The 25,551-nt window shown below is 46.4% G+C and overlaps 1 protein-coding gene across 1 annotated transcript in view; it reads right to left on the bottom strand.

Moving 5' to 3' along the window:
- SIN3B (SIN3 transcription regulator family member B) overlaps positions 1 to 25,551 on the bottom strand; it is a 127,902-nt gene that overhangs the window by 44,784 nt on the left and 57,567 nt on the right. The window contains exons 9-13 of the mRNA XM_069216232.1: positions 25,183 to 25,272; positions 24,361 to 24,479; positions 11,355 to 11,565; positions 9,120 to 9,236; positions 7,321 to 7,559 (exon numbers count right to left, since the gene is read on the bottom strand). Of these exons, the coding sequence (XP_069072333.1) occupies positions 7,321 to 7,559; positions 9,120 to 9,236; positions 11,355 to 11,565; positions 24,361 to 24,479; positions 25,183 to 25,272 (776 nt within the window). The remainder of the gene's footprint in view (positions 1 to 7,320; positions 7,560 to 9,119; positions 9,237 to 11,354; positions 11,566 to 24,360; positions 24,480 to 25,182; positions 25,273 to 25,551) is intronic.

The following is a 25,551-nucleotide window of genomic DNA, read 5'->3' as shown; positions in this document are numbered from 1 at the left end:
ATTTGGTGACGCCTGGCTCTTCGGTCCTGGAGTGTTTTTATGGACCGGAAGGCTCGACAGGCTTCACAGGTATCCTCCTTGTGCTCGGGGGACAAGCACAAGTTACAGACCAAGTGCTGATCTGTATAAGGATACTTACTGTGACATTTTGGGCAGAAACGAAACGGGGTCCGTTCCATCGGCTTCGATGTTGCACGCGGTCGGGCCGACCAGGCCCCGATGGGGGATCGAAACTGCCCCAAAGTCTTCCGATGATCGGTGTCGATGTACCTAACTATCCCGATACCGAACGGAACAATACCGACGCTTTCTTCCGAGATTCTGACTAACTTTCCGACCCGAAACACGGAGCGAAAAGGAATACGTCCGAACCCGACAGCGGAAAAAAACAATCTAAGATGGAGTCGACGCCCATGCGCAATGGAGCCAAAGAGGGAGGAGTCCTTCGGTCCCGTGACCAAAAAGACTTCTTCGAAGAAAAACAACTTGTAATACTCCGAGCCCAACACCAGGCAGCGGACTGTGCCAAACATGTGTATCTGCAGCAACATATGCCATCGAACTGTCAGACACTAACCAAAACGGTGGCTGCACTGTTGTCACGGGTTAAAGTACTCGAAACCCGAGCAGAGGATGCTGAGAACAGAGCACGGAGAAGCAACCTTCACCTGGTTGGCTTCCCTGAAAAAGCAGAGCACGGCGCACCTAATATAGAATCCTACCTGGAGCAATGGATACGTGAAGAAGTGGCCCCTGAGGGCCTGTCGCAATATTTTGCAATAGAGCGAGCTCACAGGATTCCGGCGAAGCCCCCTCCACCGGGTGCCAGACCACGCCCGATCATAGCCAAACTGTTACACTTTAAAGATAGAGACTTTATCCTGACTCAGGCGCGAACGGAAGGGGACATCACACTTGGAGACCACCGTATAATGATATTCCCGGATTTCACACGAGACACTCGGAAGCAGAGGGCCACCTTTGTTGAGATCAAACGACGACTAAGAGAAAGAGGCATACAATATGCCATGTTATTCCCGGCCAGACAAAGTAATCACAAACAATGATATGCTCTTTTTTACTACACCACAGCAAGCACAGGAATGGCTGCACGCATCTGGAACGAAAGAGACTAATAAACCGGAGGGGGCAATGTAGGCCCAAGAAAGAACTTGCATGAGAGTGGGGAAATGACGGACGACCGCGGTTCTGCCGCGCAGCCAGGCACTGCAAGAAATGCAAGAGGCAGTACATGCAGCAGCATCCCTAGGAGGAGGGGGAAATTGGAATCGCCACACCACTCTGAGACTCACTCGGACGAGGAATCCATGTTGGGCAGCGCCTACTGCTCGTCCCATGACGCCACTGAATCTCTGCCAAAGATCAACCCAGGGACATCGGATTAAATCCTTTGAGGGGCCTTGACCCCTGCCCAGAAGACGAGTCCTCCTTGGAAGGCGGGCTGCGCCGGACAGCTGACTGGCACCCACTAGCACTGTTGACTCACTGAGAATACCGGCGTGCAAGAGACGGGACCACTGAGGCTCCACGACTCAGCAGACACGTATAAGCGCCTAACACCAGCAGGACAAACGAGCCTACCTCAACAAGACCGGGAAGAACTTTCCAAAGATGAAGAACCGAACGATGGGAGGAGTGCCGCGGGCGCAGCCCTTGGTCCTCGCTCCCGCCTTCACAAATAATGTTTAAGCAGTTAGTAAATGTTTGGACGGGGATAGTTTTGTTACCGGTCCCAGGGAGAGGGAGAGGGAGTTGTGAGTTCAAGGGAATTGTTTTATTTAATGTTATTAGGTTTCTATTGGGGAAGTCAACTCCGCCCGCCTTCTGATGCTGCTAGGGCTAATGCTATTGCCATACAAGATGGAGACACTCAGGGTCGACAGAACAATCCAATTACTTAGATTTATAGACTATCGATAGATCCTTAGCTTATAAATTCCTCACCTGGAACGTTAGGGGACTAAACAGCATGAGTAAACAATATAAATTGTATATTCAGCTTAAAAGAAGGGGAATGCATATATCAACCATCCAAGAAACACACCTCACAGACAAGGAGGTTAACTAAGCGTTGGAGGGGCCAGATCTACGCCACGACATACTCAGCGTATGCACAAGGGGTCCTGATATGGATACGACCAGGAGTACCGTTCCAAAAACCAGCGGTTCACATAGATAAGGAAGGACATTATGTCCTGGTGGCTGGTCGTGTAGAAGGTAGAGACATTACATTGGGAGGGCTATATGCCCCTAACCAAGACCAAGTCACCTTTCTAAACTAGATATCATACACTAGGGACAGATCCCACCCCCCCTTGAGACATTCCACTACACATAAGCTAGCCAGAGGGTTCGCAGATTGGAAATGACACTGGGGTCTCATAGACACCTGGAGACATCTTCACCCGCAAGAGCACGATTACTCCTTCTACTCGCCGCTATATGACTTACATGTACGACTGGACGTCGTCCTGATATCTCCTGACGTAAACAACATAGTAACTAACGCTGAATATCTCTGCCCAACAGTATCTGATCACAATCCTTGGTTTATCACTCTGGACTGGAAAAGGGACCGCCCCGCATACCAGACTGGCGACTCAAGAGTGGAAGCACTGAAAGATATCGCCTTCCGCCATTCTCTAAGGGTCGCGATTAATGACTACTTCACACACAACCAGGGCACCACCACATCCCAGGCACACGAATGGGAGGCTTTCAAAGAAACCATTAGGGGTCATTGAATGGCCGGAGTGGTGGGGGCACCGAAGTCCCTGGAAGGGGAGATAGACACGAGGAAGACCTAAGGGGGCTGGAATGCAGGAGACCCAAAGACCCGGAACTAGCATCTGTTATCTCTGAAACGAGGGGCAAAATAGCACAGACTACCGAAAAACTGAGATGCTTTGATTACAAAAAATATGTTGCTAGACAGCACGTGGAGGGAGATAAAGCGGGAGCACTGCTGGCTTGGCTCTCGGCCCCGCAGAGACAACACTCCATGGTGTTGGAGATTGCGGACTCGGAAGGGAAGAGACTGTAGAGACAGGGTGAAATTAATGACACCTTCACTGATTACTACTCCCTATTATATGCCCCCCCCCTTGAGAATCATGGACTCAGTCCAATTGCAAAGCCTGGAAGATCTAGGGCTTCCTATGTTAGAAGAGGAAGACCGCCAGGTATTAGGAGAGATGATCACCCCATCAGAAGTAACCATGGCAGTAGGAGCGATGGCTAGAGGAGAGGTGCTAGGGGCGGATGGTTTACCAGCAGAGTTTTATAGTGCCTATATAGACCTGATGGCACAACGATTGAGTGACCTCTACTCAGAGGCGCTGCAGACTGGAGCACTTCCTCCATCTACGAATGAAGCAATAGTGATACCACTGCCAAAACAAGGTCGCCCGGCCGACGACGTGCGCTCATACCACCCTCTATCCATGCTTAACATAGACTATAAAATACTTAGTCGAATCCTGGCCACGAGTTTACTGATTCAGACCAGACAGGATTTATCCCGCACCGTAGTACGGCCCTTAATATACGGAGACTAACCAATATAATGCAATCTCAGTCTCCGAACCTGCACACCACTGCAATTATAGCAGTGGACATTGAAAAAGCGTTCGATAGTCTTAGGTGGGACTACCTGGAGATCGTAATGCAACAGATGGGCCTGGGCCAGGAATAACTAAAGTGGGTGAAGCTGTTATACACAACCCCCACTGCCCGTGTTCGCACAGCTCGCACAATCTTGAGATCGTACAATATTGGAAGGGGCACCAGACAAGGATGCTCGCTGTCGCCGCTGCTGTTCGCCATGGTGATGGAACCCCTAGCACAGATGCCAAGAACGGGAAGGTACTATAAGGGACTAACTATCGGGGGTCAAACTCACTAAACAGCACTATATGCAGACGATATGATAATGTTTCTTGAAGACCTAGACAGGGAGTTACCGGGCGCCATGGCACTCTTAGAAAAATTTGGGGACGTATCGGGTTTGCATATAAATTGGTCGAAATCCCTTATTTTTCCATTGCACGAGGTGGCACCCTGAGTGGTTGACTCTCGCGGTTTGGAATGGCCCCCTCCACATTCTGTTATCTGGGTGTGAACATCTACCACAAACCTGCAGATCTACTAGAGGGAAATGTGAATAGAGCGATAAGGAAGATAAGGGCAGATACCCAGTTCTGGGCGACATTAACCCTATCGGTGGCGGGACGCTTGGCGCTGATAAAAATGACAGCTTTGCCCAGGTTAATGTATTACTTTTCAAAGCTGCCCCTACTAGTTGCCCGCTCGACATTCAGGGAGATAGACTACATCCTGACTAGCTTTATCTGGGGACCGGGGCAACACAGACTGGCTCTACATAAACTCCAACAGCCAACTGATGAGGGGGGAATGGCAGCACCAGACGTTGAGATATATTATCTAGCATGCCAATTACAGTGGCTAGCAAAGGCAGTATATTTAGCGCTATTAGACATAGCCAGGAAACAGCAAGCTGAACACACTGATAAGTCCCTACACAGGATACTTCTGAGCCATAACGGGGCGCGGAAAATATGGACACCAGACCTACAAGTAATGCGTGTCTGTTGGAAGCACAGCTTACAGCGCACTAGAACCATGTCACCCTACTCATCGGCTATGCCGCTGGCCTGCCTCAATGTGCTCCCAGGGGGAGAGGCCGCAAAGGGCGCGACCAGGTTCGCGACATACGGCATCAACACGATCAGGGACCTATTTTGCAATGGGGAACTGCATTAATTTGAAACATTGATGGAACAATTTGGAACTGGAAACAGAGTTGACAGGGGGGGAAGGGGTTTAGGGTGGGGCAGTTTAGCAGGAAGTTGATTTATTGTATGCTTGTTGACCAAATACCAATAAATATATATTTTTTAAAAAGCTAAACTACAAACTGTACACGTTTTATTGGTGTTCATGCAATTAGTGTTCGGTTGGGGACCTCTTACAACCTGGTCACCAAAAACGCTTGTTGACATTTGTGAATAGAGAGGGACATACCTGGCGATACTGAAAGGTCGAAATTGGGGATCAGTGAATAAGCGTTCTAAGAATGTCACATTTGAGCAAGAAATGCAACCCAACATACAGAGAAAGTACAATGTAGTTTTAAACAGATATACGTCCATTTTAATAGGTACACCATGAACAGGTAACAGGGTGGCAAGAGAATCATTGACACTACGTCAGAAACAAGTGAAATAAGTTGAAGATGGAGAGAGTGAAGGGGGTATGGGGTGCAGTAAAGGCTTGGCCACGCAGGTTATGGAGGGAGTGTAAACAGGGGGATTGTGTTGGGAGGAAGCTTAAGTAGGAACTGGTATAGTGGGGTGTGGTCAAGAAAAACAGTGGGAGTTTGAGGTGGATTGGAGTTGTACCAGGAAGATAAAAAAAATTCACTGGTGTAGCAATGCAAGTAAAAAGACCTCCAATAAAAGCAGGAAGGCAAGAACCACGGGGCTGTTGGATCAGGAGAATTTTATCCTGAAGCAGGGAGAAAGCACACTAGCAAAATAGGGAGCAAAGGGGAATCATAGGCACTGGTAGTGGAGGGTCACATGGCTACGATACGAGACGGCCAGCAGGGCTTTAGGGGCAGGTCCTTTTTTGAGAAATAATAAACGGCCACGAGAATTCGCTTGAAAAGCAAGGGCCATGTTAAGCTAAGGACATGTCTGCGCTACAGGTCTCAGACTGTCAGGGGAGATCATGCATAGTCTTCCTGGCAAAGGAAAAAGGGATGGGATGGATTGTTTGGGCTGAACCAGTAAGGCTTCTATGGAAAACTGGAGAAGGCAATTCATCGCAAACCAAGGTGGCCAAAAGGGCACCACCAGGGGCAGGTTTAAGGAGAGTGTGAGGAAAAGAGGGAGGTTAGCTAAACAAATTAGGCACAGTCCTAAGGACTGTGGGCACAACTTGAAAAGTCCTAGGGTCTATTACACATGATACATATGGGACCTACAAGAAATGTTAAATACCAGCCCCTCAACTTCAACTTCAGGCAGCTTCCAATGGAACCATGGGTCATTGGGGCAACCAGAACTGCAGCTGCAGTATCTACCATCAAGCTCCACATATTACATTCCCAAAAGACTTATTGCAGCACTATTGGAAAGGTGTACAACAGTGCAGCCATCAATCTTTAGTGGTCATTGAGGACCCACACTCCGACTTATTATCACCAGTGGATTCAGGTGTAGCTATTAGAGGGCTCGTCGCTAAGTGATCATTTATTTTTGAATGATGAGAACCTGTAAAACCTTCAACGAAATGAGTGGATAAAGCTATATCCAGTAGCTTCTCTCTAGAAAAAGCATGAGGTATTTTATCCTGAGGATGTCAAATGTCATTAACAAGTGATTACCACCCATTAAAGAAAGTGAAAAACACAATGTATTCAATTTGTGCTGTAAGCCAAATGAACTGCTTAGACAATCGTTTAGAGCTGTGGCTAGGGCTCTCATTATAGAGGTGACCAGACTTTGGTGCACAGGTACCGGGGTGTCTGAATCTAAGGCAGGCCAGTATCTCCACACCAAAGTCCAGCTGTTATTAGTTTTTTTTCTCTCTAGGAAATTGGAAATAACTGTTTGGACCTGCAGTTACCAGGTACATTAACTGGCAGTTTTTCCAGTTTCAACAAAAAAAATAAAAACAATAGACATTTTACCAGCTACTCTGAGTAAGCGGACAGACTCAAAGGAAGTGGGGGGATCTGGGAGTTGGATGGTAAGCGGTGCATAGTTGGGCCATTCTAGGGGGGGGGGGGGGAAATGATGAGCACGGTCTGCTGTCTTCAAACTGCTGAAGTGGGTGGATGGGCCCGGCACCAACCTCAATTATGAGAGCTCACGTTTTTAGTCCTGCAGGCCCAGATACTCTTGGAATTGTGACATGGGGTAGTTCAACTAGAGTTGTTGCTCTGGGTGAAATACGCCAACGGGTATTGAGGGCCTAAGTGCTGAAGTGTGTGTACATGGTATTTGTGCTCTTTTAGAGCTTGCACTTATCTATGGCAAATAGTACAAATTTAATTCTCTCCATTCACCACCTGCATTTACCAGGTGGTAAGTGTCCACACAAAAGAGTTAAAACAATGTTAATATTGCTCATTTTTCATAAGCATGGGTTAATTAGGTGTAAAAATGCACCTGAAATCTGACAAATCATTCTGTACACCTGGCCTCAGTGACCTCATTCTATAAGATTGCGTCCGTAAAAAGAATATGATCAAGAAAGACAGGCAATACATACCTCTTGAGCACTACAGGTACGGCAGTGGCAGGGTTCTTCTTGAGGCTCTCAATGATCTCTGGTGCTTTGTCACCATATATGCGGTAAATAGCCCTGCGCTGGATCACCTCGGATGTGCCACCTAAGCACTCGTCCAACCGGAATTTCTCTTGATCTTCAGGAGACAAGCGCGAGATCTTCTTCTGCACACTCTCCAACACGCGAATTGTTGCTAAGTTGGTCTCCAAGACAACATCCAGCTGCTCATTGAAGAATGGAGTCAAAGAACCAAAAATGGTACAACAGTTTAATAATCTGAACAGCTATTACTGATATTCGAGTATATTCTGAAGACCACAGGTTTGTAAAAAGAGGAGACCGAGTCAGCCTTGATGGGATTCAAACTATGGAGGGTGGTATTTATAAATATCTATTTTTTTTAAGCTCCAAAAGAAAATTCTGTGTTTAGGGCAGGTTTTATTACTGATCAATATTAGCCGAATATGTCAGTTCTAGGAACCTTGTAAAACATTTACAGCCAACTAATTGAAACGGTGATCATTCAAACCCATGTTTCTGGAACGGTCTGCTTGTAGTCAATAATTATTTACAGTTCATGCACCAAATGAACCTCAGATTACAGAAATTACTAGCACCATATTACTCTCAATTGGTGTGCCTGCACAAGGTAATTTATGCCCCTCATTGTGAAAACATGTCATATTTAAGTTATGCTACCAAGGGATAAGTAGTTGTTGTGGCCTAGAAATCTCATTACGAGTTGGAACAAATGTGATTCTTATGTGACAGGTATCCTCCAGTCTGCTGCCCACACCGTGTCCTTCGTATCTACCTTCCCTCCCCTCCTTCAACACTGGACAATCTATCACTACCATGTCAATTCCTGAAGCAGTCTTGTTTCAAGACATACGGGTCAACACTTTAAACAAAGAGAGCACCAATGAAGGGAGAATTTCAAACTCTCCCTTGATCACTCAGTGACTCTGCTGTTTACTTGTTTGAAATCCAATGTACCACACAATACAGAGCATTCTTAAGAGTGGACTGTTACACAAAGTTATACCCAAAGTACAATTCCGGTTTAAAAGGTAACCAGATCCCGTACTTCAGACACCTCCATCTGCGCCCTCTTTTTGGCTTAATAAGACAATCTAGCAACCCTCATATCTTTTCTTGCATTTCAATTTAAAGGGCTGCCATGACGGGCATGCTGTTTGCAAATATAATGAAGCGGTATTTCCATGCATAGTATTTTAAAGGTGTACATGGAACCCGAGACAGTATTATGTATATGCTCAGCAAAGGCTGGAGAGGGGGAATGTTACTTGATGATGTAACAAAGGGGGTGCAAAACTAACGTGGCCTCGTTTATGCCTAGTGCTCGTTTTTTTTTTTTTTTTTAAACAGGATTTGTATGTAAATGTCTTTTAAGCAGAACTCAGACACCTTGGATAGCGGGTTTCTGTCTAGAGGCACACAGAAACGTGCAGGCTGAGCCCTAGGACTTAGGACATCCCCACCTTATGAGGCCAAAAAAGACACAACAAAAACACATTTTAAAATAAGGTGGAGGGAACCCATGACTACTGCAGGTATTTGATACTTTTTATCATGTACCCGAAGGCACTGGGAAATTAAGTATTAGTTATGATCAGAATATTTGCATCCAGAGGAAAGATATTTTAATAGTATAAGTGAACAACAAGACAAATTACAGCCATTTCATGCACTCAACTGAGAAATGTGATCAGCAGGGATAAGTGCCTTCCATAAGAAACAAGACTAAAAAACAAAATCACCTCAAAACGTTCATCCTCACAGCGATGAAGCTGCTCCTCGTAAGGAGTCTTTTTTGAGCTGGCAAATGTGGAATCCTCGGACCAGGATGGGAAGGAGACCCACGTGTCATTCAACACCTGGAGGAGTGGGAGAAAACAATACAATTATTAGAGCAAACTAAATTTCAGTATACAATACCCCCATCATTGGATGTTGTTTAAATCCATAAACAACAAATACGTTGTCTGATGTACGCAACCCCAACACTGTAGAAAATGAAAACTATGAAGAACACTTTACCTGTAGAAAGATACCATTTGTCTTTCATCATATCTTTCAATAAAAACCATTTATATCAAACACGTCAAAAATAGATTATAAACATGTGGACAATTAAAGGAAACTTTTCACAGGTGTACAAGGCAAACAGAATAAAACACTACTGTTACTTCTAAGCAACGCCTCACTAAAGAGCACGTCTTAAAAAGTAAAACTGCTGCTTCCTTTTTATCTGCTCTATTTACTGGGGAGGGAGAGTTGTTTATATATCAGACAAAATATAGCTGGAGGATAACTGGTTTACACTTAAGTAACTTTTTTTTCAACTAATATTTATTAAAGTTGAACTGAATAGCAAGTTCAACCTCTTCTAAATGAGGGGAAAGAGCCACAAGGAATGGAAGCAAAAGAGAACTCATAAGTATGAACACCTGAAGCATACATTTACTGACCTACATGGAAGCCATCTCTGAAGTCAGACAAATAGGCGTCCGTGTACCACTTCAAATTAAAATTCATGACTTTTTGTTTATTAGTATAGCGATTATCAAAGAACAAAATATGGGAGATTTGGTCAATTGTCTGCAAAATGCAGTTGTGTCCTACCACAGTGAAGGCTTTGTTAAACCCTTTATTGATATCAGCAAAGGGCAGCCCAACTAGTCATTATCTGCTCAGCTGCTGCTCCAGTAAGAGCAGCCATTGTCAATTCATTAATGTCAATATCAGACAAGACTGTGCATGTGCCATCAGGCCAACAGTCAGAAATGTCTTTCTGGTGATTGAAAAAAAACAGAAATCCTCCCCTTCTTGCAGACACTGATGGAAGAAGACAGTCAAACAATAAAACATAGTGAGGCAAAAAAGCCATGTTCATTGCTATGGTAACTGGTTGTGGATACAAAAAAAAAAAAAACAATTATAGCAGCAGAAGTGTGGTCAGTCCTGGACAGAGAGAGAAAGAGGACCGTACACACACATGTAGGGGCATCAGAGAGACGATGAGGGATATTTTCACGGCAAAAGAAGTACACAGGAGCGGAGCTGTACCACAAAGCAATGTCAGGAAATCTAATTTCACCATCATGCCCACAGGTTGTCCACGGATGCAGTGAAGAGGAAACTGCAGCGAGTCCATGCATCATACGAACACTGCATTGAAACCAAAGATTCGCCAGGTACTTTTTGTCAGTATTAAAACAGGGAAGCTCATTGGCAAGAACAAAGCGCAGTGCACAGTAGTGTGATAGGGTTTCAGAAGTTTGGTTCGGAGGCTTGATGGGTTTTTAGAGAAGTTGAAGCAGGGCTGCTGAAAGATGAATGCCTGAAACACAAGTTAAAACTCCTGAGCTTTAACTTTTATTTGTTTTAGCAACTCTGTAATTTTATAGAAAGTTATGTTTAGGTATGTCATGCTCTACTGCTAAGGATGCACACTGGGCAGCGTTGACTGACATTCACAATACCCTTTGGTCAGAGGGCTACTTAAGAGAGCCCAAATTAATAATTTACCCATTTTGCTATAAAGAATGCCCTGAAGGAAACAAGGAGCTAAGTCTGTTCGCCTTTGAGAAGAGACATTTTCAGATGGTGCCTAAAGGAGGCAATACTGCACATGGGGATGGTCTGAATGCGTAAGGCATAACAAACAAAAAAATATATATTTTTGGTATGAGAAAGAGGCAGCCCTAAGGAAAGGTGAAGACAAAAAATTTACATCTCGCCTCAGTCACACTGATCTTGATCAAGTACAAGAAAAATCTATCAGAACAACATAACCTTTCTAAAAACACATCTCAGATACAAAACACACTTGCTTTTAGGAGGCTTGCACGAATCACAATAATCGGTAAACACCCATTTACTTTACAGAAGGCAAAGCATCTACGGTGCCATCAAACCCTGAAAAGTATAAAGAAACATCTCTAGAACAAATCACAAGTATCCATTACGAAATCCAGGAAATTAAAGAGTACCTCTTTGCAAATGGCCGTCCGTCCACTACATTTGGGCTGCTGATAAGTTTTGGGTAGAGCCCGGTAACTCGATCCGATGCGCTTGCAGGACGCATAATCAATCTCCCGGCCAATCCCATCATTTGATCGGTCATTCGGAATTGGAGCAACGAAAGAAAGTTCTTTCACGCCCAAGAAAGATTTGAACTGAGCAAACAGTTCAGGAAATTTCCTTTAGGAAGTGAACAAAGATATACATATAAGGTGATGCATATGATCAGATATAAAGATGTTCTCATCTCTTGACCAAATCTTTAAAGGAACAGGACTATGAAACAACGTCAGTGTTTGTCGGGGGTAAATAAGCTGTGTACAAATGGCATAAATAAAAGACAGTGGGTAAATGAAAAAAGGAACGCATGCGTTGGATGAGCTGGAGAGGCTAAAATATAGCAATAACCACCTTCATGGCGATTCCAGAATTTTTAGCCCTTGCTCTCTGTTCTTACCAGTTGATTGGGAAATGACTGAAAGTAGATTCTAAACTTATATAAAAAAAATGGTTTTTTTAAATAAAAAATAGGCTTTTGATTTAAAATAAATAAATAAAATAAAAAGCCCAAAAAAGTTAAGTTGCATGCCACTTGTGATTACGGATGCTCTATAAATTAAGTTCCCTTGTATCAGCCTGTAGATTGAATTGGCAAAAATCACTAAAGAAGAAGGCAGCGAACATCCGCTCAGATTTTTTTTTATTTTTTTTTATTGTGCAAGAGCTACAGTATTCGATTTTATATTATGCCACATTCACAATGAAGAAATGTATTAATTTCTTTGGTGGTTAATCGGTGCTATATATGCACGAGGATGTTGGCCTGGGATGCATTTGACTAGCATGCGCCTAAAGAACGTTTAGTTGGAGTACTGCGATTCTTTTCAAGAGCAGGGCTGTTATCTCTCAATCATAGACTAATGTATCGATTTTTTAAAGAATTTATTGTTAAAAGCTGGGAGAGTCTCAGAGTTTTTGGTGCACACAAATCAGGCAGCCATGACTCGAATAAGGAATAGGTGGCGTAGCGGACGATGATGCAACATTTAGTGACATACCTGATGGCTGATCTGGGTTGAAAGTCAGAAGGTGTTGGTTCAAATGGTAGAAGTTGTGCAGGCTCATCTGGATCGCTCTTTTTTCCCCTGTCCTGGACTACACACTAATGCAAGTCCACTGTAGGTTCTGAATGTCATGGTAGTTCTGTTACACATCATTACTTTGCTCTGATGTCAAAAGAGACAGCAAAAGTGAACAACCCTTTCTGTGTGACTGGCGCACCAGCACCCTCAGCTAAGGGTATGTGGTGGCTAACAATGGATGTAGCTTAGGGCACGTGATTTAACAGTACCCCTCCGAGAAGGCTCTCTACTGGCACTCCTCAATATAAGACCCATCTATCCGAACCCAGTGTGCATGATTCACATGAAAGTTGCCTTCTTTGAATAAGCTAGATATGACTATCTTAGGCATATACACCGTTCCTGTTGCCTCCTCCATCGTAAACCAGTTGTATTTGCTATGAGGGGGAACGTCCCCAGCTCATTACACTTTGTCTGAGATGGGGTTTACCCTTCCCGGAGTGCAGCTCAACCTTTCAGATTTGGTGGCTTTGGCCAGGTTTCAAGGTAACTGGAGCAAACTGAAACCCCATGTCACACTTAGGACTGTCACAACTGGTCTGATGCAAGAGCCTTGGGAAAGACACTTACACAATCTGACAAGCAGCAGTAATGGATTTTTTTCTCTATGCTTGGATGACACTGTGAACCTTTTCATGTAGCAGATTCACATGGAGGCAGTTCAAAGAATATAAACTGCAGGATTGCCCAAGCTCAGTTGTCTAATGCGGATTAGGATGAAGGGCTGCATCGCTGCTTATCATTGACAAGAGCATAATCCTCAATACACACAATGTCCAGCTCCACAATACAGTCTGCAGTCCCACACCCATGCAGAGTTTGGCTCTCCAGCACTGGATCGTTCCTGGTTTCCAATGCTTGAATTATACCCAGTTGTCGAGGTGGGAGCCTTTGGTAACACAAGAGCAGTGCAGAATGATAGGCCATAAAGGTAAGCAAAAAGTTAGTAAATAAGTAGCCTCCACCTCTTTAATTGTGACCCAAATGTCAGTCAAGGGGGTGTATATGCTCTAAACTCTACTCCCTCCAAATGCCATGATAGCTCAGACTTCTACTGCATTTTGTTTGTGCAAGAATTTCATCAGTGTTCTGCTCTTTTCTCCTCACATGGGTGCGTACTCGCGGCGTAGCGTTTCCTTAGCATGGAAACGCTGTTTCTGGATCGATCGTAATATATTACAAGAGCTTTGAACTACACAAGCTCGCAAATACTGAGCTTAAAAGAACTAAGATATGTTGGTGTACTGAGCAGTAATAATAAGAACATTACCTACCTTTGAAGTAACTTTAAAGTTTTTGGAATTGGGAATATATAAGAGCCCTGAAGAAGTCGCTGGGGACTAAAGGACTTCCCCATGACGAAACATGTGTTGGCTCGGAGTGTTTTTCCTTGAAGGATGCTGTAAATTTGAAGATGTGATCCAATAAACTTCTGGATTGGATTGGACTTGATAAAGATTGGCGTGATATTTCAGACTGCGTTCTTTTGAACTTTACTCACTTGAGTTTTGACTTACTGGATTTGTGAATAGAAAACTTTGGGCGAGGGGGGCCTCACATTGTGTTAACTTTTCTCCTCACATAGACTGTACTTCAGATTCCTCGATCAACCCAATCCTCTGGCAGTCTTATTTAAAATTCTGGGCTCTGAAGTGTGTGCAGGGGTTGATTCTTCAACTTTCAGCATGTCTGAAAAATCCAAAAGAGGATTTTATTAGAGCTGGTCACTTTCTTTGTTAAAGAAACCAGTGTAGACGAGTCCTCCATCAAAAAGAACCGCACGGATGACAAGGTCATCAGAGAAAGTGTACTTAAAATTCATGTTGAAGGCTCTTTCAGTGGTATTCTCATCTACAACACAATATAGTCACTACCCAATTGAGAGTGTCCAAGCGAGTCATCTATTCCTTGGCAAGCCATACAAAGTCTCTTTTCTTAATGATTTCAGAGAACAACCTAGAAGGACATTCAGATGGTACCCCTACAGTCTATCACAACTGAAGGGAAGAAGCAAATGTAGGCACTGACCTCTGTCCCAGTCACAGTCCATCACTTACTGAAAAAATACAGCGCCCTGGGTAACACTCTGTAGGAAGTTGGCTCTGTATGTGCTATTTCAAAGTAAGGAATAGCATGCACAGAGTCCAAGGGTTCCCCTTAGAGGTAAAATAGTGGTAAAAAGAGATAATACTAATGCTCTATTTTGTGGTAGTGTGGTCGAGCAGTAGGCTTATCCAAGGAGTAGTGTTAAGCATTTGTTGTACATACACATAGACAATAAATGAGGTACACACACTCAGAGACAAATCCAGCCAATAGGTTTTGTATAGAAAAATATATTTTCTTAGTTTATTTTAAGAACCACAGGTTCAAATTTAACATGTAATATCTTGTTTGAAAGGTATTGCAGGTAAGTACATTAGGAACTTTGAATCATTTCAATTGCATGTATACTTTTCAAGTTATTCACAAATAGCTATTTTAAAAGTGGACACAGTGCAATTTTCACAGTTCCTGGGGGAGGTAAGTTTTTGTTAGTTTTACCAGGTAAGTAAGACACTTACAGGGTTCAGTTCTTGGTCCAAGGTAGCCCACCGTTGGGGGTTCAGAGCAACCCCAAAGTTACCACACCAGCAGCTCAGGGCCGGTCAGGTGCAGAGTTCAAAGTGGTGCCCAAAACGCATAGGCTCCAATGGAGAGAAGGGGGTGCCCCGGTTCCAGTCTGCCAGCAGGTAAGTACCCGCGTCCTCGGGGGGCAGACCAGGGGGGTTTTGTAGGGCACCGGGGGGGACACAAGCCCACACAGAAATTTCACCCTCAGCGGCGCGGCCGGGTGCAGTGTTAGAACAAGCGTCGGGTTCGCAATGGAAGTCAATGAGAGATCAAGGGATCTCTTCAGCGCTGCAGGCAGGCAAGGGGGGGGGCTTCCTCGGGGAAACCTCCACTTGGGCAAGGGAGAGGGACTCCTGGGGGTCACTTCTGCAGTGAAAGTCCGGTCCTTCAGGTCCTGGGGGCTGCGGGTGCAGGGTCTTTTCCAGGCGTCGGGACTTAGGTTTCAGAGAGTCGCGGTCAGGGGAAGCCTCGGGATTCCCTCTGCAGGCGGCGCTGTGGGGGCTCAGGGGGGACAGGTTTTGGTACTCACAGTCGTAGAGTAGTCCGGGGGTCCTCCCTGAGGTGTTGGTTCTCCACCAGCCGAGTCGGGGTCGCCGGGTGCAGTGTTGCAAGTCTCACGCTTCTTGCGGGGAGATTGCAGGGTTCTTTAAAGCTGCTCCTTTGGATAAAGTTGCAGTCTTTTTGGAGCAGGTCCGCTGTCCTCTGGAGTTTCTTGTCGTCGTCGAAGCAGGGCAGTCCTCCGAGGATTCAGAGGTCGCTGGTCCCTTTGGAAGGCGTAGCTGGAGCAGAGTTCTTTGGAAGGCAGGAGACAGGCCGGTGAGTTTCTGGAGCCAAGGCAGTTGTTGTCTTCTGGTCTTCCTCTGCAGGGGTTTTCAGCTAGGCAGTCCTTCTTCTTGTTGTTGCAGGAATCTAGTTTCTAGGTTCAGGGAGAGCCCTTAAATACTAAATTTAAGGGCGTGTTTAGGTCTGGGGGGTTAGTAGCCAATGGCTACTAGCCCTGAGGGTGAGTACACCCTCTTTGTGCCTCCTCCCAAGGGGAGGGGGTCACATCCCTAATCCTATTGGGGGAATCCTCCATCTGCAAGATGGAGGATTTCTAAAAGTTAGAGTCACCTCAGCTCAGGACACCTTAGGGGCTGTCCTGACTGGCCAATGACTCCTCCTTGTTATTCTCATTATTTTCTCCGGCCTTGCCGCCAAAAGTGGGGGCCGGGGCCGGAGGGGGCGGGCAACTCCACTAGCTGGAGTGTCCTGCGGTGCTGTGACAAAGGGGTGAGCCTTTGAGGCTCACCGCCAGGTGTCACAGCTCCTGCCTGGGGGAGGTGTTAGCATCTCTACCCAGTGCAGGCTTTGTTACTGGCCTCAGAGTGACAAAGGCACTCTCCCCATGGGGCCAGCAACATGTCTCTAGTGTGGCAGGCTGCTGGAACCAGTCAGCCTACACAGATAGTCGGTTAAGTTTCAGGGGGCACCTCTAAGGTGCCCTCTGTGGTGTATTTTACAATAAAATGCACACTGGCATCAGTGTGCATTTATTGTGCTGAGAAGTTTGATACCAAACTTCCCAGTTTTCAGTGTAGCCATTATGGTGCTGTGGAGTTCGTATAAAACAGACTCCCAGACCATATACTCTTATGGCTACCCTGCACTTACAATGTCTAAGGTTTTGCTTAGACACTGTAGGGGCACAGTGCTCATGCACTGGTACCCTCGCCTATGGTATAGTGCACCCTGCCTTAGGGCTGTAAGGCCTGCTAGAGGGGTGTCTTACCTATACTGCATAGGCAGTGAGAGGCTGGCATGGCACCCTGAGGGGAGTGCCATGTCGACTTACTCATTTTGTTCTCACTAGCACACACAAGCTGGTAAGCAGTGTGTCTGTGCTGGGTGAGGGGTCTCTAGGGTGGCATAATACATGCTGCAGCCCTTAGAGACCTTCCCTGGCATCAGGGCCCTTGGTACCAGAGGTACCAGTTACAAGGGACTTATCTGGATGCCAGGGTGTGCCAATTGGGGAATCAAAAGTACAGGTTTAGGGAAAGAACACTGGTGCTGGGGCCTGGTTAGCAGGCCTCAGCACACTTTCAATTCAAAACATAGCATCAGCAAAGGCAAAAAGTCAGGGGGTAACCATGCCAAGGAGGCATTTCCTTACACACTCTAATTTGTTTAAATGGACATCCCAAAGTCAATTTGGTGGTGGTCAAGAGGCACACAGAAGCTCCTGTAACTTAACCTTCCCATATGCAGCTTCACCTGATAGAGAGCGGCGATGCATGGATACATTCAAAAAGTGAGCTTCTTTACGAGCAACCACTTACATCTGTGTGGTAACGTCCCCGGTGTAGTTTGCTACCTGGAACTGATTTCAAAAGATAAAAGAGGAAGCCACAGTAATTACCCCTATATTATGGCTACTTCGATAGATGTTTACAATGTTTGAATACACCAAATTGCTGAGGTTGCAGTCCTTTAATTTCATGGCTGGCTCCGGAATACCTTATTCGACCCAAAGATTCAGAGCTGCATCCTTGGCTTGCCACATAGAGAAAGTACTCCAGTACAGTATGGGAAGGCAGAGTCATCACAGATGCAACAGCAATAATTTGTTTGTAAGGTGCAGGCGGGCGTAATTAGCAGTTAATCTGTCCAGCAGGTCAGCCATTTTCAGCAACAGTCGTACTTTAGTGCTGAAGACCATTTGAAAGGCCTCACCTGGGTCTTTCCCAGCAGCATTCAACATAAACACCCTGTAAGGAAATGCCTCCTTGGCATGGTTACCCCCTGACCTTTTGCCTTTTGTTGATGCCAGTTGTGATTAAAAGTGTGCTGGGACCCTGCTAACCAGGCCCCAGCACCAGTGTTCTTTCCCTATACTGTACCTTTGTTACCACAGTTGGCACAGCCCTGGCACCCAGATAAGATCCTTGTAAATGGTACCCCTGGTACCAGGGAAGGTCTCTAAGGCTCATGCTTTTTGTTACAGCACCCCAGGGCATCCCAGCTAGTAGAGATGCCTGCCCCTCCGGCCACTGCCCCCACTTTTGGCGGCAAGACTGGAGGAGATAATGAGAAAAACAAGGAGGAGTCACCCACCAGTCAGGACTGCCCCTAAGGTGCCCTGAGTGGAGGTGACCCCTGCCTTTAGAAATCCTCCATCTTGAGATTGGAGGATTCCCCCAATAGGATTAGGGATGTGCCCCCCTCCCCTCAGGGAGGAGGCACAAAGAGGGTGTAGCCACCCTTCAGGACAGTAGCCACTGGCTACTGCCCTCCTGACCTAAACACACCCCTAAATTCAGTATTTAGGGGCACCCCAGAACCCAGGAAATCAGATTCCTGCAACCTACAACAAGGACTGCTGACCTGAAAGCCCTGCAGAGATGACGGAGACGACAACTGCTTTGGCCCCAGCCCTACTGGCCTGTCTCCAGACTCAAAGAACCTGCACGCGATGCATCTGACAGGGACCAGCGACCTCTGAAGCCTCGGAGGACTGCCCTGAAACCGAAGGACAAAGAAACTCCCGAGAACAGCAGCACTGTTCACCCACAGCAACATTTTTGCAACAAAGAAGCAACTTTTAAAACACTCACTCTGCCCGGAAGCGTGAGACTTCACCCTCTGCACCCGACGCCCCCAGCTCGAGCTCCAGAGAACCAACACTACAGGGAGGACTCCCAGGCGACTGCGACCTCGTGAGTAACCTGAGAGGACCCCCCCCCCCCGGACCCCTCACAGCGACATATGCAGAGAGAATCCAGAAGCTCACCCTGACTGCGACTGCCTGTAACAAGGAACCCGACGCCTGGACCAAGCACTGCACCCGCAGCCCCCAGGACCAGAAGGAACCGAACTCCAGTGCAGCAGTGATCATCAGGCGACCCTCTGCCTAGCCCGGTGGCTGGCCCGAGAAGCCCCCCTGTGCCCTGCCTGCACAGCTAGAGTGACCCCGGGTCCCTCCATTGATTTCTATTCAAAACCCGATGCCTGCTTTGCACACTGCGCCCGCCCGCCCCTGTGCCACTGAGGGTGTGTTTTGTGTGCCTACTTGTGTCCCCCCAGTGCTCTACAAAACTCCCCTGGTCTGCCCACCGAAGACGCAGGTACTTACCTGTTGGCAGACTGGAACTGGAGCACCCCTGTTCTCCATACGCACCTGTAGGAAGTTGGCTCTGTATGTGCTATTTCAAAGTAAGGAATAGCATGCACAGAGTCCAAGGGTTCCCCTTAGAGGTAAAATAGTGGTAAAAAAGAGATAATACTAATGCTCTATTTTGTGGTAGTGTGGTCGAGCAGTAGGCTTATCCAAGGAGTAGTGTTAAGCATTTGTTGTACATACACATAGACAATAAATGAGGTACACACACTCAGAGACAAATCCAGCCAATAGGTTTTGTATAGAAAAATATCTTTTCTTAGTTTATTTTAAGAACCACAGGTTCAAATTTAACATGTAATATCTTGTTTGAAAGGTATTGCAGGTAAGTACATTAGGAACTTTGAATCATTTCAATTGCATGTATACTTTTCAAGTTATTCACAAATAGCTATTTTAAAAGTGGACACAGTGCAATTTTCACAGTTCCTGGGGGAGGTAAGTATTTGTTAGTTTTACCAGTTAAGTAAGACACTTACAGGGTTCAGTTCTTGGTCCAAGGTAGCCCACCGTTGGGGGTTCAGAGCAACCCCAAAGTTACCACACCAGCAGCTCAGGGCCAGTCAGGTGCAGAGTTCAAAGTGGTGCCCAAAACGCATAGGCTTCAATGGAGAGAAGGGGGTGCCCCGGTTCCAGTCTGCCAGCAGGTAAGTACCCGCGTCTTCGGAGGGCAGACCAGGGGGGTTTTGTAGGGCACCGGGGGGGGGACACAAGCCCACACAGAAATTTCACCCTCAGCGGCACGGGGGCGGCCGGGTGCAGTGTTAGAACAAGCGTCGGGTTCGCAATGGAAGTCAATGAGAGATCAAGGGATCTCTTCAGCGCTGCAGGCAGGCAAGGGGGGGCTTCCTCGGGGAAACCTCCACTTGGGCAAGGGAGAGGGACTCCTGGGGGTCACTTCTGCAGTGAAAGTCCGGTCCTTCAGGTCCTGGGGGCTGCGGGTGCAGGGTCTTTTCCAGGCGTCGGGACTTAGGTTTCAGAGAGTCGCGGTCAGGGGAAACCTCGGGATTCCCTCTGCAGGCGGCGCTGTGGGGGCTCAGGGGGGACAGGTTTTGGTACTCACAGTCGTAGAGTAGTCCGGGGGTCCTCCCTGAGGTGGTGGTTCTCCACCAGCCGAGTCGGGGTCGCCGGGTGCAGTGTTGCAAGTCTCACGCTTCTTGCGGGGAGATTGCAGGGTTCTTTAAAGCTGCTCCTTTGGATAAAGTTGCAGTCTTTTTGGAGCAGGTCCGCTGTCCTCGGGAGTTTCTTGTCGTCGTCGAAGCAGGGCAGTCCTCAGAGGATGCAGAGGTCGCTGGTCCCTTTGGAAGGCGTCGCTGGAGCAGAGTTCTTTGGAAGGCAGGAGACAGGCCGGTGAGTTTCTGGAGCCAAGGCAGTTGTTGTCTTCTGGTCTTCCTCTGCAGGGGTTTTCAGCTAGGCAGTCCTTCTTCTTGTTGTTGCAGGAATCTAATTTTCTAGGGTTCAGGGTAGCCCTTAAATACTAAATTTAAGGGCGTGTTTAGGTCTGGGGGGTTAGTAGCCCATGGCTACTAGCCCTGAGGGTGGGTACACCCTCTTTGTGCCTCCTCCCAAGGGGAGGGGGTCACAATCCTAACCCTATTGGGGGAATCCTCCATCTGCAAGATGGAGGATTTCTAAAAGTTAGAGTCACCTCAGCTCAGGACACCTTAGGGGCTGTCCTGACTGGCCAGTGACTCCTCCTTGTTATTCTCATTATTTTCTCCGGCCTTGCCGCCAAAAGTGGGGGCCGGGGCCGGGGCCGGAGGGGGCGGGCAACTCCACTAGCTGGAGTGTCCTGCGGTGCTGTGACAAAGGGGTGAGCCTTTGAGGCTCACCGCCAGGTGTTACAGCTCCTGCCTGGGGGAGGTGTTAGCATCTCCACCCAGTGCAGGCTTTGTTACTGGCCTCAGAGTGACAAAGGCACTCTCCCCATGGGGCCAGCAACATGTCTCTAGTGTGGCAGGCTGCTGGAACTAGTCAGCCTACACAGACAGTCGGTTAAGTTTCAGGGGGCACCTCTAAGGTGCCCTCTGGGGTGTATTTTGCAATAAAATGTACACTGGCATCAGTGTGCATTTATTGTGCTGAGAAGTTTGATACCAAACTTCCCAGTTTTCAGTGTAGCCATTATGGTGCTGTGGAGTTCGTGTTTGACAAACTCCCAGACCATATACTCTTATGGCTACCCTGCACTTACAATGTCTAAGGTTTTGTTTAGACACTGTAGGGGTACCATGCTCATGCACTGGTACCCTCACCTATGGTATAGTGCACCCTGCCTTAGGGCTGTAAGGCCTGCTAGAGGGGTGACTGACCTATACTTGCATAGGCAGTGAGAGGCTGGCATGGCACCCTGAGGGGAGTGCCAAGTCGACTTACTCGTTTTGTTCTCACTAGCACACACAAGCTGGCAAGCAGTGTGTCTGTGCTGAGTGAGAGGTCTCCAGGGTGGCATAAGACATGCTGCAGCCCTTAGAGACCTTCCTTGGCATCAGGGCCCTTGGTACTAGAAGTACCAGTTACAAGGGACTTATCTGGATGCCAGGGTCTGCCAATTGTGGAAAGAACACTGGTGCTGGGGCCTGGTTAGCAGGCCTCAGCACACTTTCAATTGTAAACATAGCATCAGCAAAGGCAAAAAGTCAGGGGGCAACCATGCCAAGGAGGCATTTCCTTACAGCACCCATGTGTTTTGGGCCCTCCTCTGACCTCTGCACCCGACCGGCTCGGTGTTGCTAGTGGGGTGACTTTGGGGTTGCCTTGAACCCCCAACGGTGGGCTGCCTATGCCCAGGAACTTGAACTTGTAAGTGTCTTACTTACCTGACAAACTAACCATTACTTACCTCCCCCCGAACTGTTGATTTTTGCACTGTGTCCACTTTTAAAATAGCTTATTGCCATTTTAACTAAAACTGTGTATGTTACCGCTCTAATTCAAAGCCCCTAACTTACCTGTGTGGAGTACCTTGCATTTTATGTATTTACTTAAAATCTTGAACTTGTGGTTCTAAAAATAAATTAAGAAAATATATTTTTCTATATAAAAACCTATTGGCCTGGAGTAAGTCTTTGAATGTGTGTTCCTCATTTATTGCCTGTGTGTGTACAACAAATGCTTAACACTACCCTCTGATAAGCCTACTGCTCCACCACACTACCACAAAATAGAGCATTAGAATTATCGAATGTTGCCACTATCTTACCTCTAAGGGGAACCCTTGGACTCTGTGCACACTATCTCTTACTTTGAGATAGTATATACAGAACAAACTTCTTACACCATCCCTCAGTTGAATGGATAGTATATACAGAACTAACTTCTTACACCATCCCTCATTTGAATGGACAATACCAGGTATTCCAACAATTTACTGTTCTTTTCGGCTTGTTTTTCTTATTGCCATTACATTTGTGCACTGAAGTCAGGAAGCTGCAGATGACACAAATGCAACCTCCATTCATTTTTTCAAGTTAAACTGGTGGTGAGAATGTTTGATTCCTTTCTACTAAAAGTTTACCCACTCTATTGCAAGGGTCAGGCCACCACCATGTATTTTTTTTTTCTTCTACACATACACTGAAAAAAGGAGTGAGGGCCAAATGGCTGGAACGAAGGAGAGCTCTCAGTTTTTATATATAGAGCACTCCCACTCTTCTTGGGCTTTGCCAGTTCCGAGAAGGGGGTACAGAAAAAGACCCTGTCCAAATACATCATCCTGTGCATAAGACAAGCTGTGCTCTGGCCAAGAAGAAACCCCCCTGAAGATGTATGGGCTTGCGCCACCTGAGCAAACGCTTCCACAACAGTGTTGATGAGAAGCATTCCAGTCCCAAACATCTGCAAGGCTGAGACATGGGTGTCCGTGCATACATTTACCAAGCAATATTGCCTCAACAGTCAAGGCTGCAGAGAGGGCCATTTAGCCCACTCAGTTCTACAGGAATTTTTGATGCGAGTCTACTCCTCAGACAGTGCCTGGGATAATTTTTAGGATGAGGATACAGCCATTGGAATATTCACCAGAAGGAGAGTTTCCAAAGGTAAAGTTGATTTGATGGAAACAGAACTCAAGATTACTTCACAAAAACATTTTTAGTAAAGCATGCTTTTGCTTTAATCACAATCATTCTACAGAATCGCTCACGCTTAAAGTGAGCACAGCAGGTTGAGACTTTGCAACCTTTATTTTCGCCCCGGCACGACTCCACCAAATTGACCACACACGTTCACCCCTCTGCTGGAAGGGTTGCAATACTATAGGCACTTTGACCCACTTACTATGGGAGTGTCCAAGGCTGTCTGGGTACTGGGAGGGGGTCCTACACGACATCGACACTCACATGAACACTCAACTTCCACGCTTCCCAGCCTATATCCTATTGGGTCCTCCGAACCCACTGACGTTCCCGCTCAAGTCTATATGGGGCCGACAGATAGGTCTGGCATTAGGGGAAGCGCTCCAAAATATACTGACTCACTGGGGGAACATCTCGGATTCCTATACAGCTGGGGTGGTTACAGAGACTTTGGCCGATCCTGGGGATGGAGAGGATCACCTTGTCCCTTTCATTGCACGGGGACTCCTATAGAGAGCTTTGGCACCCATTTCTGACTTTGCTTTCCGACGACTTTTGACATGCCCTACAAGAATAGGAGTCTCTGACACGTGAGGGGGCGGGGGGGCTGCTTAGCGGCTCCGGTATCTATCCCACAGCTACGACTGTAGGCTAGTGTTCTCGGGGGGAGGGACACCGGCCTGTTGCCGGTTTCTCGTTGGGGAATTTTGGGTGCTGCAACACCCTCCTGTGTCGTTATTCCTTCTTTTCCCTTTTCCGTTTCTTCAAGTCCAAATCTTCAATAAAGAAATTTGAACAATAAACAACCGGTTGCAGGGTGGTTCAAGTAGGTGACAAGTCGCGCTAAATTTTGATTGTATTGTACAGAGGACATATTTCTTCCCTAATGTATTTTACTTGTTATGCAACTTTCAAAACTGTTAGGAAATATATGATAATATAAACTACAAATGTGAACCAGAATTCAACGCCATGAAATCCGTACCCCAAAAATGGCGTCACCAGCTGCAGGAGCTCTGACCCAGACACCAGCTCTTGATTGAAGAGGGCGATGCAGCGCAGGAAGTTCTCATACACCTCTTGGCTCTTCAGCGCCCTGCGCACCTTGAAAGATGAACATGCACACATGAGGCAATAATTCTCTCCCCGCAGTCAGGGCACACTCTGCGCTACATACATTAGCAACCTTCCAGCCACTAATTCAAGACCTACTTTACAATACCAAACTATAAAAGAAAGTGGCAGAACTACTCTCTTCAAATTTTTTATGAAGACCATGTGACTCGATGGGTTAGTGGGTATGAAAAAACTTGAAAGTGTACACAGTTGATTCACTGGATATTGACAGTAAAACACTTTCTGAAGAGTAAGTAAAGCAAGAATACCTTGTCCACTTGCTACAACACATTTTCACTGATTTTGTTGGATTATGTATGTAACTAAAAATTGCTAAGGAGACAGCCAAAACTGTGTGTGGCCGGCATGAGGTCTTTTGGAGTAGACCTCTTATAAGTTGGCCCCAGAAGAAGGGTGTCTTGACATGACTTTCACTGCAGTCCTCCACAGTTGGCAGACCCCCATCTAAATCAATCGAATGCCCCCCAGCTCCCATCGCCACTAAAGAGGGCAAGTCAATGCTATTCTCAATAATGCCAAGACGGGCCTTCCCATATTACAGCCATTCAATCTCTACACACACACATATATGCCATCCGTGCGCTGCCGATTCACAGCAATAAGGGAAAAAAAAGCATGACTGAAAAAAAGCTTTTTTCCCCACTAAGCTCTAGCAAGTTAGCGCTCTGACCTTGTCGAAGAAAGCAAACTCTTGAAGTGTCCCATACTTTCCCACTCCAGACACAGAGGGGTCCTTACTGCCACGCAATTTCATCTTCTTCTGAAGAATAGGGAGAAACAATTTTCAGGACAATAAGTCAGGCTTGCAATTTATTTGAGCACATTCCAACTGTGCACTGCTGAGTAAATGTTAAGATGATAGTTTTAAGCACAAACATTCCTAATCATGCATACAGAATTTCATTAAGTTGTTATTCATTCTGAAAGTCAATTCCAACATAAACAAAAAAAGTTAAACTTACCATATAAAATTATTACAATCACATCCTCCTCTAAGAGCATACTTTCGGTTTCACTATAGAATAAGCTTCCCACATAG

The sequence above is a fragment of the Pleurodeles waltl genome, chromosome 12, assembly GCF_031143425.1.
Source record: "Pleurodeles waltl isolate 20211129_DDA chromosome 12, aPleWal1.hap1.20221129, whole genome shotgun sequence".
Classification (NCBI taxonomy): Eukaryota; Metazoa; Chordata; class Amphibia; order Caudata; family Salamandridae; genus Pleurodeles; species Pleurodeles waltl.
The sequence above is the reverse complement of the archived record's forward strand: the minus strand, read 5'-3'. Positions and strand labels throughout refer to the sequence as shown.